Below are 14,693 nucleotides of genomic sequence, written 5' to 3'. Positions count from 1 at the left end.
TATGAAAGAAATAAAACAACATTCATAAAATAAACTCAAAATAAAAGATTTTTTTAATTACAAAAATATGAATTGTATATTATTTGAGTGTGACTTTAGCTAAAGTGTGCGTCAGTCATATTATAAATTATAATTACTAAGAGGTTGTTTGGTTGCTTAAAAAAGGAATGTAGTGTAAAAAAAAAAATGCATTATAAGATGAATATTTTGTAGTTGTTTGGATAATTGTAAAATGAGGTTTGGGTTGAAGTAAAATGAACACAATATAAAATGCAAAAAGATAGTGGTTGGTGGCCTACTGGTGGAAACCAACAGTGGCGGGCTACTGTGATGGTGGTCGACGGCGGTTGACAGGGGCTAGCGATCAATGACAATTGCAATGAATTTTTGGGGTATTTGTAACTCGTCCAAATCGAAGGAATTTTAAATACATGAAAAATGAACGAGATGTTTTTCAAATGTATCAAAATTTCAAACTATATTTATTTTATTTCAAATCAAACTCTAATATAAATTTTAAGTTTTTACTAGTAAAAAAAAAAAAGAAAAAAAAATCAAACTCTAATATTTTCAAAATGTCCTTATTTAGAATAGTTTACATTCCCTTTATAGATAATCTAATAGCCCCCTAACTTATTTGTTCACGTTGCATTTATCACTTTGGCATACCATAATAGATAAGGGTAATTTCAAATAAATGTAGTTTTATGCTTCTTAAAATGAGAGTTGCCTTTTGATGGTTCGGTCATGTAAAATATTGACCTTTCGATGACCCAATTAAGAAAGCTGATGTGTTAGATTTGACTTATGTTAAGAAAGGTAGATATAGGCCTAAAAAGAACTAGTTAGAAAGTTTTAGAAATGATATTTTTTTTAATTAGATGTAAATGAGAATCTGACTTTTATCATGGCACAATGGAGAAAAATGATTCATGTAGCTCACTCCACGTATTAAGATGAAGACGATATTGTTGTCGCTGTTGCTTCTTCTTAAAAATGAATGGATAATTACAAGTATCTAATAAGGCGAAAAATCATTCATGCGTACCTTACATATGCATGATTTTAATAACACAGGCTATGAGAAAATTCATGTGGAATAGAGAGAGAATTGTGATATGGGGAAGCTATAGCTAATTGGATCAAGTTTTTTTTTTGGGTCTTATAAAATATTTTAACACAGGATCTACTCTTCCACATTTTATGCAATCAATCATTCCCACACTTAAACATAGAGCTTCCTACGCCAACGAGATTCAGGCTTCATTTGGGACGATTTTCTCGCTGCTTTTTAGAGCAGCTTTATAGTTAAAAAATTTAAAATTTTGTATTAGAAAGCAGCTTTAAGAAGCATCAAGAAAGCCGTCCCAAAAGAAGCCTGAATGAGGTGGGAAAAATCACTAGCTGTCTATAACTCTATATACTATTATACATTTGATAAAATAAGGTTTTTCTCACAATTAGTAATGTTCAGTACCAGCTCTTTCAAAGTTCTTCTTTTCCAATGCTACAGCTTTGTTTGGGAACACTTTCTTACTGCTTCTTAAAATAATTTTTAGTACAAAAATTAAAATATTTATACTAAAAAGATGCTTCAAGAAGTAGGAAGAAAGCCGTCCCAATCGAAACTTACATCGAAGTACTTTGTGATCTTCAAGGTCATAACTTATTAATTTTTTTTAGACCTTACAACCGAAGGAATCATCTCATTAAAGAAAAATCGTTCACCTCACAGGCTTGATAGATGCTCAGAGCAATATTCTTCTAATGTTCCAAGATAAATTTATCAAATGGTCTCAACTACTCAATATTTCATATTCAGGGGTTGTTGGATTTGTTAAAAAAGAAATATAGAATAAAAAGAAATGCATTGTAAATAGAATTTAGTGTATTTAAAATATTTGAAGTTATTTGGATGCGTGTAAAAAGAATGTAAAATAGTATTTTAAAATAGATTAATTATGTTTAATCAATTAAAAAATTTAAATAGTTTTAAATTAATTTTGATTTTAAATTTAAGCAATTAATTAGATTTTGATTTATGTTTAAAATTCTAATTAGATAATTAAATAAGTTAACCAACTAATTAATTTGATTTTAAAGTGATTGCTCTCAGATTTCAATTAATTGACTGTTCTGAATTTTTCAATTAATTAATTAATTTTAATTTATCAATTATGTACAATTAATTAATTTCAATTGATTATTTAATTTCAATTAACTAATTATTTTTAATTAATTAATTTTGATTAATTAATAACTTTAATTAATTATTTAACTGAATTAATCAATTAATTCAAATTAAATAATTCTCGTATTAATTAATTGAATCAATTAAAGTTTAAATTGTTCTCCAATAGTTTTGTGGAGTGATTTTGACCCCCGAGGGGGAGGTCAAGACAGGCACTTATCATTGATTTTTTATCGGCCGAACCAAAGGTCGATGATGCGAGGTCTTAAGTTTGACACCATCTTAGTTAGATCTAAGATCAACAATGCGAGATTTTGAGTTTAAAATCATCCCGATCAGATCTAAGATCGACAACACAATGTCTTCATTTAAATTTCTTGCCATGCAGAATTAAAATCAACGGCTCGAAGGCTTTGGTTTAAATATTTGTTTGCTATATCGATAGTTTATTTAATTGCTCAAATCATGATAGTTGATTAGAGTCGACTATGCATGAGCATGCTAGGTTGTTTTCTTTGCATTTACCATAGTCGAGAAAGAAGTTAGTGACTTTCTATATAATCTCCATGTGTGATTAAATGGCATCTTATCTTATTCATCTTGATAACATAAAAAATATTTTGTTTGGGTAGGACTTATAATCAATGTGGATACATCTCACATAATTTTTTTCAAATGCTTATGAGTCAATTTCTTGATTTTTCATTGGTGCTTGTCACAAATTTTCACGCCATTCTTTAGTATCATTTGAGCATGGATGGTAAAAAAAAAAAAAAAAAAAAAAAAAAAAAAAAAAAAAAAAATTGAGCATGGATGGTGGCCTTACAGCTATGATGCACCGACACTTCTCCTCAAAGAGGCGTGCAGTGTTCGACACCGTGTCCGACACGACACTCCTCCGGCACGTGTCCGACACGTCGAAAACGTGTCCGATTAAAAAATATTAAATAAAAATTGTACACACGTGTCGGACACACGTATCTTAAATATTTTATGATTTTTTTTAAATAGAATTTCTTGTATTTGGCGGGACTTAAACTAAATTTCTTATTTCATATCCAGAATACCAAATCAACGTCCACACTTAATACCCAATTATCGAATATTCTCATTTTCATTTCTTTTTGGCAGTGAAGGTATTTTCATCTCCTCTCTCAGTGGCTGATAAACTGCATCGACGTTTGACTCTCGACATCCTAATAATAATCATTTTAAGCACAAATTCTAGTTAAATGACTTATTATTTTAAAATTATATTTATTTAATTTTTATACACTTTTTTTAAATATAAAAACTATAATACCGTGTCCAACCCGTGTTCGTGTCCTATATTTTCAATAACAAACGTGTCCCGTGTCCATGTCGTGTCGTATCCGTGTCGCCGTGTCCGTGTCTGTGCATCATAGCCTTACAGAGTTGCTTCAGCCCCATACGTTCAAGAGTTCTTTGCAGGACTCTTTGAGTCTAGAGATCAAATTGGCCAATCCCACCATACAAACAACAAACCAACATGTTCACATTGTTCCTTCAAACAAACCAATCATGTTCACATTGTTCCTTCAAACAAACCAAATCATGTTCTCTAATTAAAGAACACTTTTATTGAATTTTAAAATAACATCACTCCAAAAAAAAAAAAAAAAATCCTCAGAAGGACAGAAGTTGGGAATTCCAAAAGTATAATATTCACCAAACAAAAATGGAGATGAACCATAATCCAACAAAGCCTCTGAGAGCATTTATTGAAATATACAATATTTAACAACGACGCTATAACCAGTTTAAAGATCAGTTGTCCAATCTACAATTGAAGCAATAAAATATCTGTATGAATGGTACATACCGCATGAAAGGGAGGAGGACCTTACTTCTCCTGCTGAAATTACCCATTTCCATGCATTATTTAACCTCATGCCACTAACCTTGCTTCTTCAGCCTCTGGAACTACTATGTCCAGTCTCATCATGGGCCGATAAGCATCAGGAATCTCTGCACCAGCCTGCACGCAAACCTCCACCACAGCAGGAGCCTTCCCATAGAACCTCTTGAGAGCACCGGTGGGCGGCGGCCCCTTGGGCTCCTTCAAATGCCACACAAAGTTCGGAGGGATCACTTCATCAATTGTTGCATCCTGCCACCCATGCTTTCCATCCCTCCACTGGTGTTTAAAAGCCCCACAAAGCTTTGCATTGTGGCCCCATGGACCAACATGGACCTCAGAGCAATACCCACATGCTTTCACTGTGTATTTCTTCATAAGCTGCCTCACACCACTCCTCACTGTGCTATATGCCTTCAAAGTCCTTTCTGCAGCTTTTCTGGTGTCAGCTGGGGGTGACATGAACTGGCCATTAAGGACTGCATAGGTATCAATCTCAGAAAGTAGAGCCATTGCATCTTGAGATCTGCATGGCTTTGGCTCCTCCGCAAATCCACCGCGGTCTATCACTTTTTTGCCGAGCATTCTAACTGGAATGGAACGTCTTCTGGAAGGGTATTGAGATAACTCAACACCAGCTTGAATGCAGAGCTCTACAACTGCAGGTATTCTTTCATAATTGAAGCGAGTTTCATGCTTAATGCGATGCCCAAAAGGGTCAAATAAGTGATAGGCTTCAGTAGGGATGAGGACATCATTGATGGTTCCTCGGACCCACACATGACGACTCCTTCGTTTAACATTTTGAGGGCCACTGCAGTCTTGTATCAAGTGGCCAGTTGAGCCTACATAGACTTCTGGGCATTCTCTGTTGTGCATCAAGCAAAGTTAGACTGGCATGGAAATCACATGGACATAATAACTAGAATAGCAATGCTCGGCTACATCCATATAAAACAATCATATATCATGCTTTGCTCACCTACATCCATAAACTGGAACCACTGTCAAAAGCTGAGCAAGTCCTTCGATCAAAACTTTCCATGACTCCAAAGTTTGATAAGCTACTGGAATTAGTTCAGGAACCAGTAATCCATTCTTTGGGGGCTCGAGGTGCTTCTCAACTCCCATATGTGCTAATTTTTTATCATTCCTTGCTGATCGTAGCACCTTGTGAATTGGAATAGGATATGGCTTCTTTTTCTTTTTAGGCAGAACTGGCGGAAGATCCACATTTTGAGGATGTCTATCATACTTCCTGGCTGCAGAAGTATTTCTAGGCTCTGCAGAAGCATACCCAAACACCTGAAATTTTGTTGGTCCGAACAATGTAGAGGCAAATATCCAAGTTGAGATCAAAACTTTTAATGAAATTTGAAAGTTAGAGCATGAATACAATAACTGATTCATTTGAAGTTAGCTACATCAATATTAGCACCAGCCAGTAAGTACTTTTAAAGCTGAATTACAAGGTTAATCGACCATTGGACAACGTAAGAAAATTGGACAAAGAAAAGTACAACCAATCATGCAATATCACGAAAACAACCTTCCCTTGCAACTTCTAACTATATAAGAGATGTCCCCAAAGCTCCAGTAGTTACTGATGCAACAGTCAAATGAAAACTTATGAGATGTTGATGGTGAGATTAATTAAATGTTCCATTTCTTTATTGAGCATTTAAAATTTAGGGAATATTTGAATTTGGTTTAAGTAGTTTTGTTTCCTACCATGTTATTTTTATGAGGATATATTTTCTAGTAACTATGATGCTACTTTCTTTACATGTAAGCCCGTGGACTTTTCATTATAAATGACTTCTAGGGCTGACTTGAGATGATCAGTTGAAGAATGAATAGAATTTGAGATTCTCATTCTCTCTCTAATTCTGGCTATTGCTCTCTCTCTCTCACAGACACGCACGCATAATTAAGTGGCATCAGAGCTAGGTTCAAAGTGTATCTAAGTCTTCATCTCCATTGCTAATTTAGTCTAGTTGAGTCCCTCATGCATTCTGTGCTCATCATTATCCATAATTAAAAAATTTCAAGTCATGCTCCCTTCATTATGCCTCTTGTCGCATCAATTCATGCATCATGCAAGCCTTGTCTTGGATGTGTTCTTGTTTGATGTTGATTGAAGCCGCGTGTCCGATCCTCGCTCTCACCAACTTTGCACCATGCCGTCATCTCCTATGTTCTAGTATAATCCTCCCTCCACGCATTCATCCATCTGTTGTTTTTTATTGCACTGTCACCATCACTCCAACACTTGTGTGTGATCCCAATAATCCCCTCTCACATTCAACCTTTATTCCAGCCAATTGCGCCTGATGAGGACATCGACAGACGCTACCGACATGTTTATCGCCGGCGAAACCGCAGATCGACGGCCACGATTCAGCGCCTCTACTTTTGATTGAGATGACATGATGTATTTTATTATTGTCTATTTTGATAGTTTCACATCAGCGCCTCTCATTCTCATGCACTAAACTTTATGCCAAATTGTGCTCCATTGGTAAATCCACACATACCTCTCCTATTTCACCTGCCTACCCTAGTTTCCAACCTTCAACCTTGCCATGGTAAAACCAAGTCATTCCTTTGTACACCACAGACAACAACCCACATTGACGTCCAACCAGCTATCGGCATTTCCATAGATTTTTCAAGGATCAATGATCGTCATTAGTCAAGAACCTACAGATTTATGAAACTCAATCATTCCTTTATAGGCATAAACTCCTCAATTGTTAGTTGGTCATTAGAAGGTAATTTCTAATGCTTTATGGCATAGAATGTTGGCCATTAAAAGAGAAGCATAATATTAAGTTAAGTGTTGCAACGATGAGGATGCTCAAGTGGATGAGTGGATTTACTCTTAGAGACAGGATACAAAACGAACATATTCGATAAAAGGTTGGAGTAGCTCCAGTGACAGATAAGATTAGAGAGAGTCGCCTTAGATGATTTGATCATGTAAAATGGTGGCCTTCTAATGACCCTGTTAGGAGAGTAGATGTATTAGATTTGACCTATGTTAGCAAAGGTAGAGGTAGACCTAAAAAGACTTGGTAAGAAAATATTAGAAATGATCTTTCTTTAATTACATTTAAATGAGAAATTAACTCTTAACAGGATATAATGAAGAAAAATGATTTATGTAGCTGACCCCACGTAGTGGGATAAATGTTTGATGTTATTGTTGTTGTTGTTTGCTTCCAAATCAATTAACCAATGTATGATCCTTGCCCATAAAACTCCACTAAAAGCAATACTAACTAACCTACTGTTGCCCTACTTGCAATTTTGGTTTATGAAAGGAAGAGTTATGTCAACCATGTGTGTGTTTAGAATTAGAAACCACCTACATATACTACCTATCACTATACAACTAATAGGAATCAATCTTCAACATATCTCAACATGTTTTATGAACTAAACCTTGTTTTTCAGCATAATCATGTCTTTCAAATCAAATCAATATGTATTTTCATCATCACCGCATAGGTTCTTGATTGGTTACATTAATCCAATTTGTGTTTACACTAGATTCATAGCATATCTTCCTTTTTGTCATAATGAAACTTGCTATACATAAGGGCGAGAACTTGACAATCTGGTATCATCCATAGAGCAATTGGACCAAAGGGTAACAAACCTAAAAAATTATAGAATGACCTTTGACGTATGTAAAAATCATGAGAACATCTTTAATAAAATTATGGGTTGATTTGATGATTTTCCTTGTCAAATCGAATCACTACAAAACTAACCTAAAATTCAAAGGAACCCAATGAAGGTACCTCAAGGGGTATCCTCCTACATCCAATTGGCAACCCTCAAAATTTGGGTCAAGTATGAGTTGCCCAATCAACTTAATGTATCGCTATAATAAACCCTATAACATTTAAGGAGCCATCAGTACCACCAAGTGTGGGTTGAGGTTGATTTTCTTTGCAAACACCATTTCAAAGAATGATAAAAGGTGGTCTTAGAGTTCATTAAATCTTGATAATAATACTAGGAGCACTCATAATTGTCACAATGATACTAACAATAATGAAGACAACTATCCTAACGTAACCCAAGCATGAGTCATTAAACTTTGTAAAGAGGAAGAATGATAGGAAATACTTAGATCCAAGTATTCCTATCGCTCCACGTGAAGAAAACAACAAGAAAGTTGCTGTTTTCTACAGGAAATCAGCCCCAAACGTATGAAAACAGTAGAAAATCATAGGAAAACTGAGAGAAAAACGCTTAATGGACTTATATTCCACTAGTAGATGATCAAAGAACAGCCAAAGTGAATTCCTTTAAACATAATTAGAATCAATTTAATCGTTAGGTTTGTCTAGACTATAAACTCAAGTGCAGCAAAAGTTATAAGTTCAATGAAAGGGAATCCTTCCACTGACAACACGAATAAGGAAATTTTTTATTATGCAGCCAAAAAGATCATGTCACATCAACCCATTCAAAATATATTTTTGATTAACCAAGATCTCGATTTTTAATCTTTCGATGATGAAAGCATTGAGCACATAGAAGACAACGAGGCCATCACCAAAAACAATGACGTTGGCCATGCCGAGGAAAATAAAGTTGTAATACAATGCATATTCACAACTCTCAAGTTGTTGGAGGAAGATTATATAAGAAAAAATATTTTTCATATTCATGCTACTTGTCGAAACAAAATACATAAACTTGTAATTAATAGTGGTAGAATCGTAAATCTCCGCTCTAAAGCTACTTTATTAAAGGCCAAACCTAGCTTTGAGTCGTACCCTAAGCCTTACAATGTCGCTTGGGTGGATAATACCTTGTTATTGGTAACCAAGAGATACTTATTTCCCATCCAATTACGTGGCTATAAAGATGAGATATGCTGCAATGAAATGTTTAAAATTGCGTATTCGGGTATTTAGGCGTTTTTCATTCGTGAGGCAAGGCGTAAGCCTCAAGGCATTTTGAGGCGTAAGCCTCAAAATCAAAAGATTGCGTAAACATAAAATGATAAATTTTTTATATACTAATGAGTGAATAATATAAAACATAAAAAAGCATAAGATATGAAGTGAAATCAAAATATCCCAATAATAAGACAACATGAAATATAGTTCAACTTAAAATTCTATCTTTCCCAAATCCCAGTATTCTTTTCATTAAAATATAATTTCAATTTCCAAAAATAAATAGCAATGACCTATCACATAAGAACTCATAAGTCATCAGCACTATCATCACTAAGGGGTTCTTCATTTGAATCATCATTATGATGAACTGCTCTCTCCCCTTCCTCCTCTCCTATAGAGTCCAATGTCGGGCATTTACTTCAAGATTTATGTAAGTTTTAATATATATAGCGTGAGGCGAGGCAGCCTCAACCAAGTTGAGGCGCAAGACTCATAAGAAAAACTTGACGCGTAAGCATCGAGGCGTTTTACTGGAATTGCGCAAAGGCGGACCTCAAGGCGAGCCTCATATTGCACAATTTTAAACCATGCTTCAATGTTTTACAAATAGTGTAGAATAAATCATCCTTGGTAGGTGCTTGGCTATATAGCTAAGCTATCATCCATTACAAATGAGAAAATGTGTATATTTTCAAGTACGAGGGCACTATAATTAAATTTGTTCCCTTAAAGCCTATTTCGAAGGCCCTAAAGCTTAATTGTAAGACAAAACTTAAAACTCAACAATAAAGAAAAGAATAGTTGCATATCCTAATTCAAAATAAATTTATAAAGGAGGGCAAAAGTTAGGGGTAATCATATTCTTAGCTATGATGCATCGGCACTTCTCCTCAAAGAGCCATATAGTGTTCAACACGACACAAATCCGACACACCTCCGACATGTGTCGGACATGCCGAAAATGTGTCCAATTAAAAAAATATTAAATACAAATTGGTCACGCTTGTCTTAAATATTTTATGAATTTTTTAAAAATATAATTTCTTGTATTTAAAATTTTTATTTGTTTAAAATATAAAAACTAAAATTCTTATTTCTTATTTTCCTAACCTGAAACCAAATTGATACTCTAAAATTAACATAATTTTTTCAAATGTGATTCCTCTACAATTAATATAACCATGATAATGTCCATTGCTCTTAAATATTTGCATTAAAATGTTTTTTTCTTCAATCATTTAGCTCTACAAATGATACAAGATGAGCAAAATCACCAATTACACCCTCGATTTCAACATAGTTCTAGATCAAGACAATGTTGCTTTATATTATTGAACTGTTTCAAAATGAAGCATGAGTCCATTTAATTTACTCATGTAATAAACATTTTTCTTCCATTGACGTTTTCATATCCCCTCAAGTAAATATTATTTCTTAACCAGATATACAATAATTTTTGTACATGACCTAATAAAGTTTAACTTTCTCAAGGAGTTGATGTTTAGTAAACCTACTCCAACATCCTGATAAAATGGTTTTGATCAAAAGTATAATCTATGTCAACCAACCAATCTTAAGTAAGTCTTAGATCAAGTTTACCGTCAACATAATTTTCTGTGTTATCTCAACATCCAAATCACAATCTTGTTGGTTGGTGTTCCTATAAATAATATAATTATATACTACAATATACCTTTCATCTTAAGATTCCCACTATGAGGGTGCTTTCCAACATATGCATGATGATGAGCACCACACACTTGAAACCCTCTTTTCACACATAAAAAAGAGACCATTAGCATGATTAATATGCAAGTTCACATGTCATCTATTTGATCAAAATCAACCTCTTGGGCATAAGTCAAATAAATATTTTTCTATTCTCTATAAAGAGATGGTTGTGCAGGTCTAAATGCATGACCATGTTGTGGGATCCTTTCTATGCAACTTTGGAAAGATAAAACGAACTTAATTAATAGGGTTATGTCATTACCAATCTATTCTTTGAAAAATTACTATACAGTCAATTGCTCTTGCAATCCTGTAAAGATTTTCTCACATTGTTGATGTATTAAACAGCCCTAAAATTGGGATCCCTTTCGAAGTGTACATTCGATGCAATCACTTTCTCTCTAACTAGCACCCCCTCTCTTACTTACTCTCCCTAATTCCAACTCAAACAATTGGTCAAAAGCAAAGAAGAATATGTAAGATGAAATCCAAGGAAGATTCAATTCAATCAATAAGCAAGAATCTTCATTCAGTTCCTTTTCAAGGTTTGGTTTTCCAATAAAAACACTAGTATCACTTCATATCCCTTAATTGAATCTAGCTACGCTCAATTCTACAGATCCAAAGCTTCGCTAGTATCAGCATAAGCTCCACCAAAACAGACCAAACCACTATTCATAAAATATCCTACCCAAAAATCTATTCCTGTTCAATTATACATACATCCAAAGCTTAAGTAGAATAAACCGTACAAAACTTAGGTTTTGGATCACAAATCCATAAGTGTGAAGATGATGATAAATCAATCAGTATGGGAGGACAAAGAGTGGAGAAAAAATAAGTCAACTCCATCTCTTTTGTCAATTTGTATCAATATTGATGGGGACATCAGACCGTGGAAGGTCTATCAGAGGCGTAGCCGTTGATCTACAGCCACGATCGTACCACTTTATTTTTGAGTTGCATTTTATTTATTTGTATTGTTTAGTTTATGAGTGTTATTGTATTTCTTTTCCACTTTTACCCTTAAGGGTTGTATCCTGTGTTAGCCCAAGGGGCATGTTAGTACTTTTATTTTATCTCTTGTATGGGCTATTTAAAGCCTTTCATCTCCCCTTTTGGGGGTTAATGAATGAAATTACATATTTTTCCTGCACTTGTCTTTGTGAGAGCTTGAGAGCCTTCGGAGAGTAGCCCTAGGAGAGGGAATTGTATCACCCACCAACATTGGAGGATTCCGGGTTCGTGGTTTTTCTTCCTTTCTTCCCTTCCTCTTTCCCTCTTCCCTAACCGTCAGTTGCAAGAGCATCCCTAAGCCCCCACCACCGGTTCCAACCCCTCCTCCCCACGGTTTCACTTTCCCACTACCGCCTCCATCCCTCCACCAAGCCAACCACCACCTCTCCTCCTCCACCGGCCATCCACCCCTTCCCCAAGCATCTTTCCCCTTCAACTATTCCTCCCTAAGCCCACCCAACCGCCGACCCTAGCCCCCTTAGCCGCCGGCCCTTCTCATCTTTTCCCATCTTCTTTGAGTTTCCTAATTTAGTTGGAGTTGATTTAGGAACAATTTGAAATTCAAATCAATTGAATTTGAAATTCAAATTCTTTCATAATTTAACTAATCTATTTTTGGAAAGTTTCCATAAACAATTCTAAATCAAATTCTATTTGAATTTGATTTAATCCCTTGCCTAATTTAAGACTCTATTGATTAGGCAACCCACTAATTAGTTCCCTAAACCTCTCCCTCTCTCACCATGCCGCCAGCCCCCTAGCCTAATCGCCCCATTAAATTCCCCTTCTATTTCCCTTCCCTCTCAATTTCAAAATCTGAAATTTATTTCAAAATTTTGAATTTAATCACCTCCTCCAACCTAACCCTAACCCCATGTGTGGCTCCACTTTTTGGCTGAACCCTTCTCCCCTCCTCTCTTGTTTCTTGTGAGGATCTCATTTCTCACAAGGAATCTAGGAGCCTTGACGGACATCGCCGATACTACCACATACAACAAAGCAAATGCATGGCCGATCCCAATCGTGATTCTGGTTTCGTCGACAACGAACAAGGACATGTTGATATCAACCATTCCACCCTCTTCAACATCAACCCAAAGATCGATAGTACCGTCGAAGACTACTTGGATTGTATCATCTTCTAACTTGTTTTAAACGCCATTGAATCTCAAGTCTCTTTCGTTTAGTGGATGGTCACTTCTTCCTCTTGATAACGGTATACTAATCTTCCGAATTTCTTATCTTTTAAGTCTCACCCTTGCTAGTGGTTTTATTTGGATTCATAATGATCATGTTAATGGCCTCCGCCTAAAGCTTAGTAAACTTAGGAAAGAGTGTTGGTCTCTATGTTCTAGTCTTATTGTTAATCTTGGAAGGATTATTGATAAACCACTATAATTGCTTTTGTTGTATTTCTATTTATTTTGTGGTCTCAACTCTTATTGTAGAATTTGGCCTAAACTTAGGCACCATTCTTACGTTTTCAATTATCGTTCTAGTTGGCTAAAGCTTATAATCTATTAATGCTCATGTTCAAAAGCGTGTAAGATCATAAATTTATCTTTTCCACATATTGTCCTGCATTAAATATCCTATCTTGTTTTCTGTATGAACATCACCTCTGTGTATAAGGTAAATAAGAAGTGAACTTGTAGAAATCAAACAGTATTTCTTCCGCCTAAACTTGATAAGGTCTATGAAAAAGCAAATCTTGACAATTCAGTGACACCAAATAGATTAAAAAAGTAGCTCTAAAGGAAAGTCAATAAGGTTGCTCCGTGCATATGGTAGAGTTTTGGTTATAAAATCTCATGCCCAGGTCCTAAGGAAAATTATTCCAGGAGAAATAATATCATAACACAAAATGCATGAGGTAAATGCATGCTCAGTTGCACATAAATTATCCGCAAATACACAGAAAACAACACACATCCCCTATCCTATTACTGACAAAACTTAACCAGAATATATTCCACCCAACAAAAGTAGGAACAATCCAGATTCAGCATCTTGCGTTTAACAACAAATTCCCAATTTACCATCGCAACACATCCATGCGGGGTAAAATTATCTGAGCTCACCAATAGTAGTAAAGAAGCTCATTTACTCTGATTAAATCAAGAATTAATCGACTAGAGCTAATCAAGAAGACTACAGCATTTCAAATAAAAATCACAGAAGAACGAAGGAAACAGCAACTTACTTCGCCAGTGGGGGAATCAAGGTATGCCTCAGAATCACTCAACTCCGACACAACCTTCGGTGGAACAAATATGAGTTTCCTCCACAATGAACATTCTCGTATGCTCTGATTAATCCCTCCGCCGAGAAAAAGCTTCTCACCGACGAAGCTTGAAGATGAGCAAGTGGCGATGCTTCCCCTCGAAGATTGGAGTAAGGGCGTCCGAGCTTTCGAAGCCCGATGCGGGCACGAAGAAGACGAGGAAGAAATTAGGTGTTGGCTCGAAGGAAAACTCGAAGCAACAATCGCTGTCACTGCCATTGGAGCGAGCGATCCAGCGCCCGGCCTCTCCCTCACGGCAAATTATTGGGTCAGGTGACGGAACGCAGAGATAGGTTCGGATAATAATAAAATATTATTTAAAATTAGCGCAACCAAAGCGCAACCAAAGCGCAACCAAAGCGCAACTAAAGCGCAACCAAAGCGCAACTAAAGCGCAAGTAAAAAAGCGCAACTAAAGCGCAACCAAAGCGCAACTAAAGCGCAACCAAAGCGCAACTAAAGCGCAACCAAAGCGCAACTAAAGCGCAACCAAAGCGCAACTAAAGCGCAACCAAAGCGCAACCAAAGCGCAACCAAAGCGCAACCAAAGCGCAACCAAAGCGCAACCAAAGCGCAACCAAAGCGCAACCAAAGTGCAACCAAAGCGCAACCAAAGCGCAACCAAAGCGCAACCAAAGCGCAACCAAAGCGCAACCAAAGCGCAAC

The 14,693-nt window shown here is 35.8% G+C and overlaps 1 protein-coding gene across 1 annotated transcript; it reads right to left on the bottom strand.

Moving 5' to 3' along the window:
* Positions 1–3,860: 3,860 nt before the first annotated feature.
* LOC110113319 (APO protein 1, chloroplastic) lies at positions 3,861–14,295 on the bottom strand. Its single transcript, XM_020845855.2, has 3 exons — positions 13,947–14,295; positions 5,053–5,375; positions 3,861–4,938 (listed from the first exon to the last, which is right to left on the bottom strand). Exons 1-3 carry the CDS (start codon positions 14,244–14,246, stop codon positions 4,101–4,103), a joined length of 1,461 nt encoding a protein of 486 aa, XP_020701514.1. The 5' UTR covers positions 14,247–14,295; the 3' UTR covers positions 3,861–4,100.
* Between the last annotated feature and the right edge of the window lie 398 nt (positions 14,296–14,693).

The sequence above is a fragment of the Dendrobium catenatum genome, unplaced genomic scaffold (genome assembly GCF_001605985.2).
Source record: "Dendrobium catenatum unplaced genomic scaffold, ASM160598v2 original_scaffold_165368, whole genome shotgun sequence".
Lineage (NCBI taxonomy): Eukaryota > Viridiplantae > Streptophyta > Magnoliopsida > Asparagales > Orchidaceae > Dendrobium > Dendrobium catenatum.
This window is presented reverse-complemented; position numbering and strand designations above follow the sequence as displayed.

Excerpts from the sequence above, each read along its gene's own strand:
- LOC110113319 (XM_020845855.2), bottom strand. The coding sequence starts at position 14,246 with ATGGCAGTGACAGCGATTGTTGCTTCGAGTTTTCCTTCGAGCCAACAC. Across the intron at positions 5,376-13,946 it reads TTGATTCCCCCACTGGCGAA|GTGTTTGGGTATGCTTCTGC; the intron begins GTAAGTTGCTGT and ends ACAAAATTTCAG. Across the intron at positions 4,939-5,052 it reads GTTCCAGTTTATGGATGTAG|AGAATGCCCAGAAGTCTATG; the intron begins GTGAGCAAAGCA and ends GATGCACAACAG.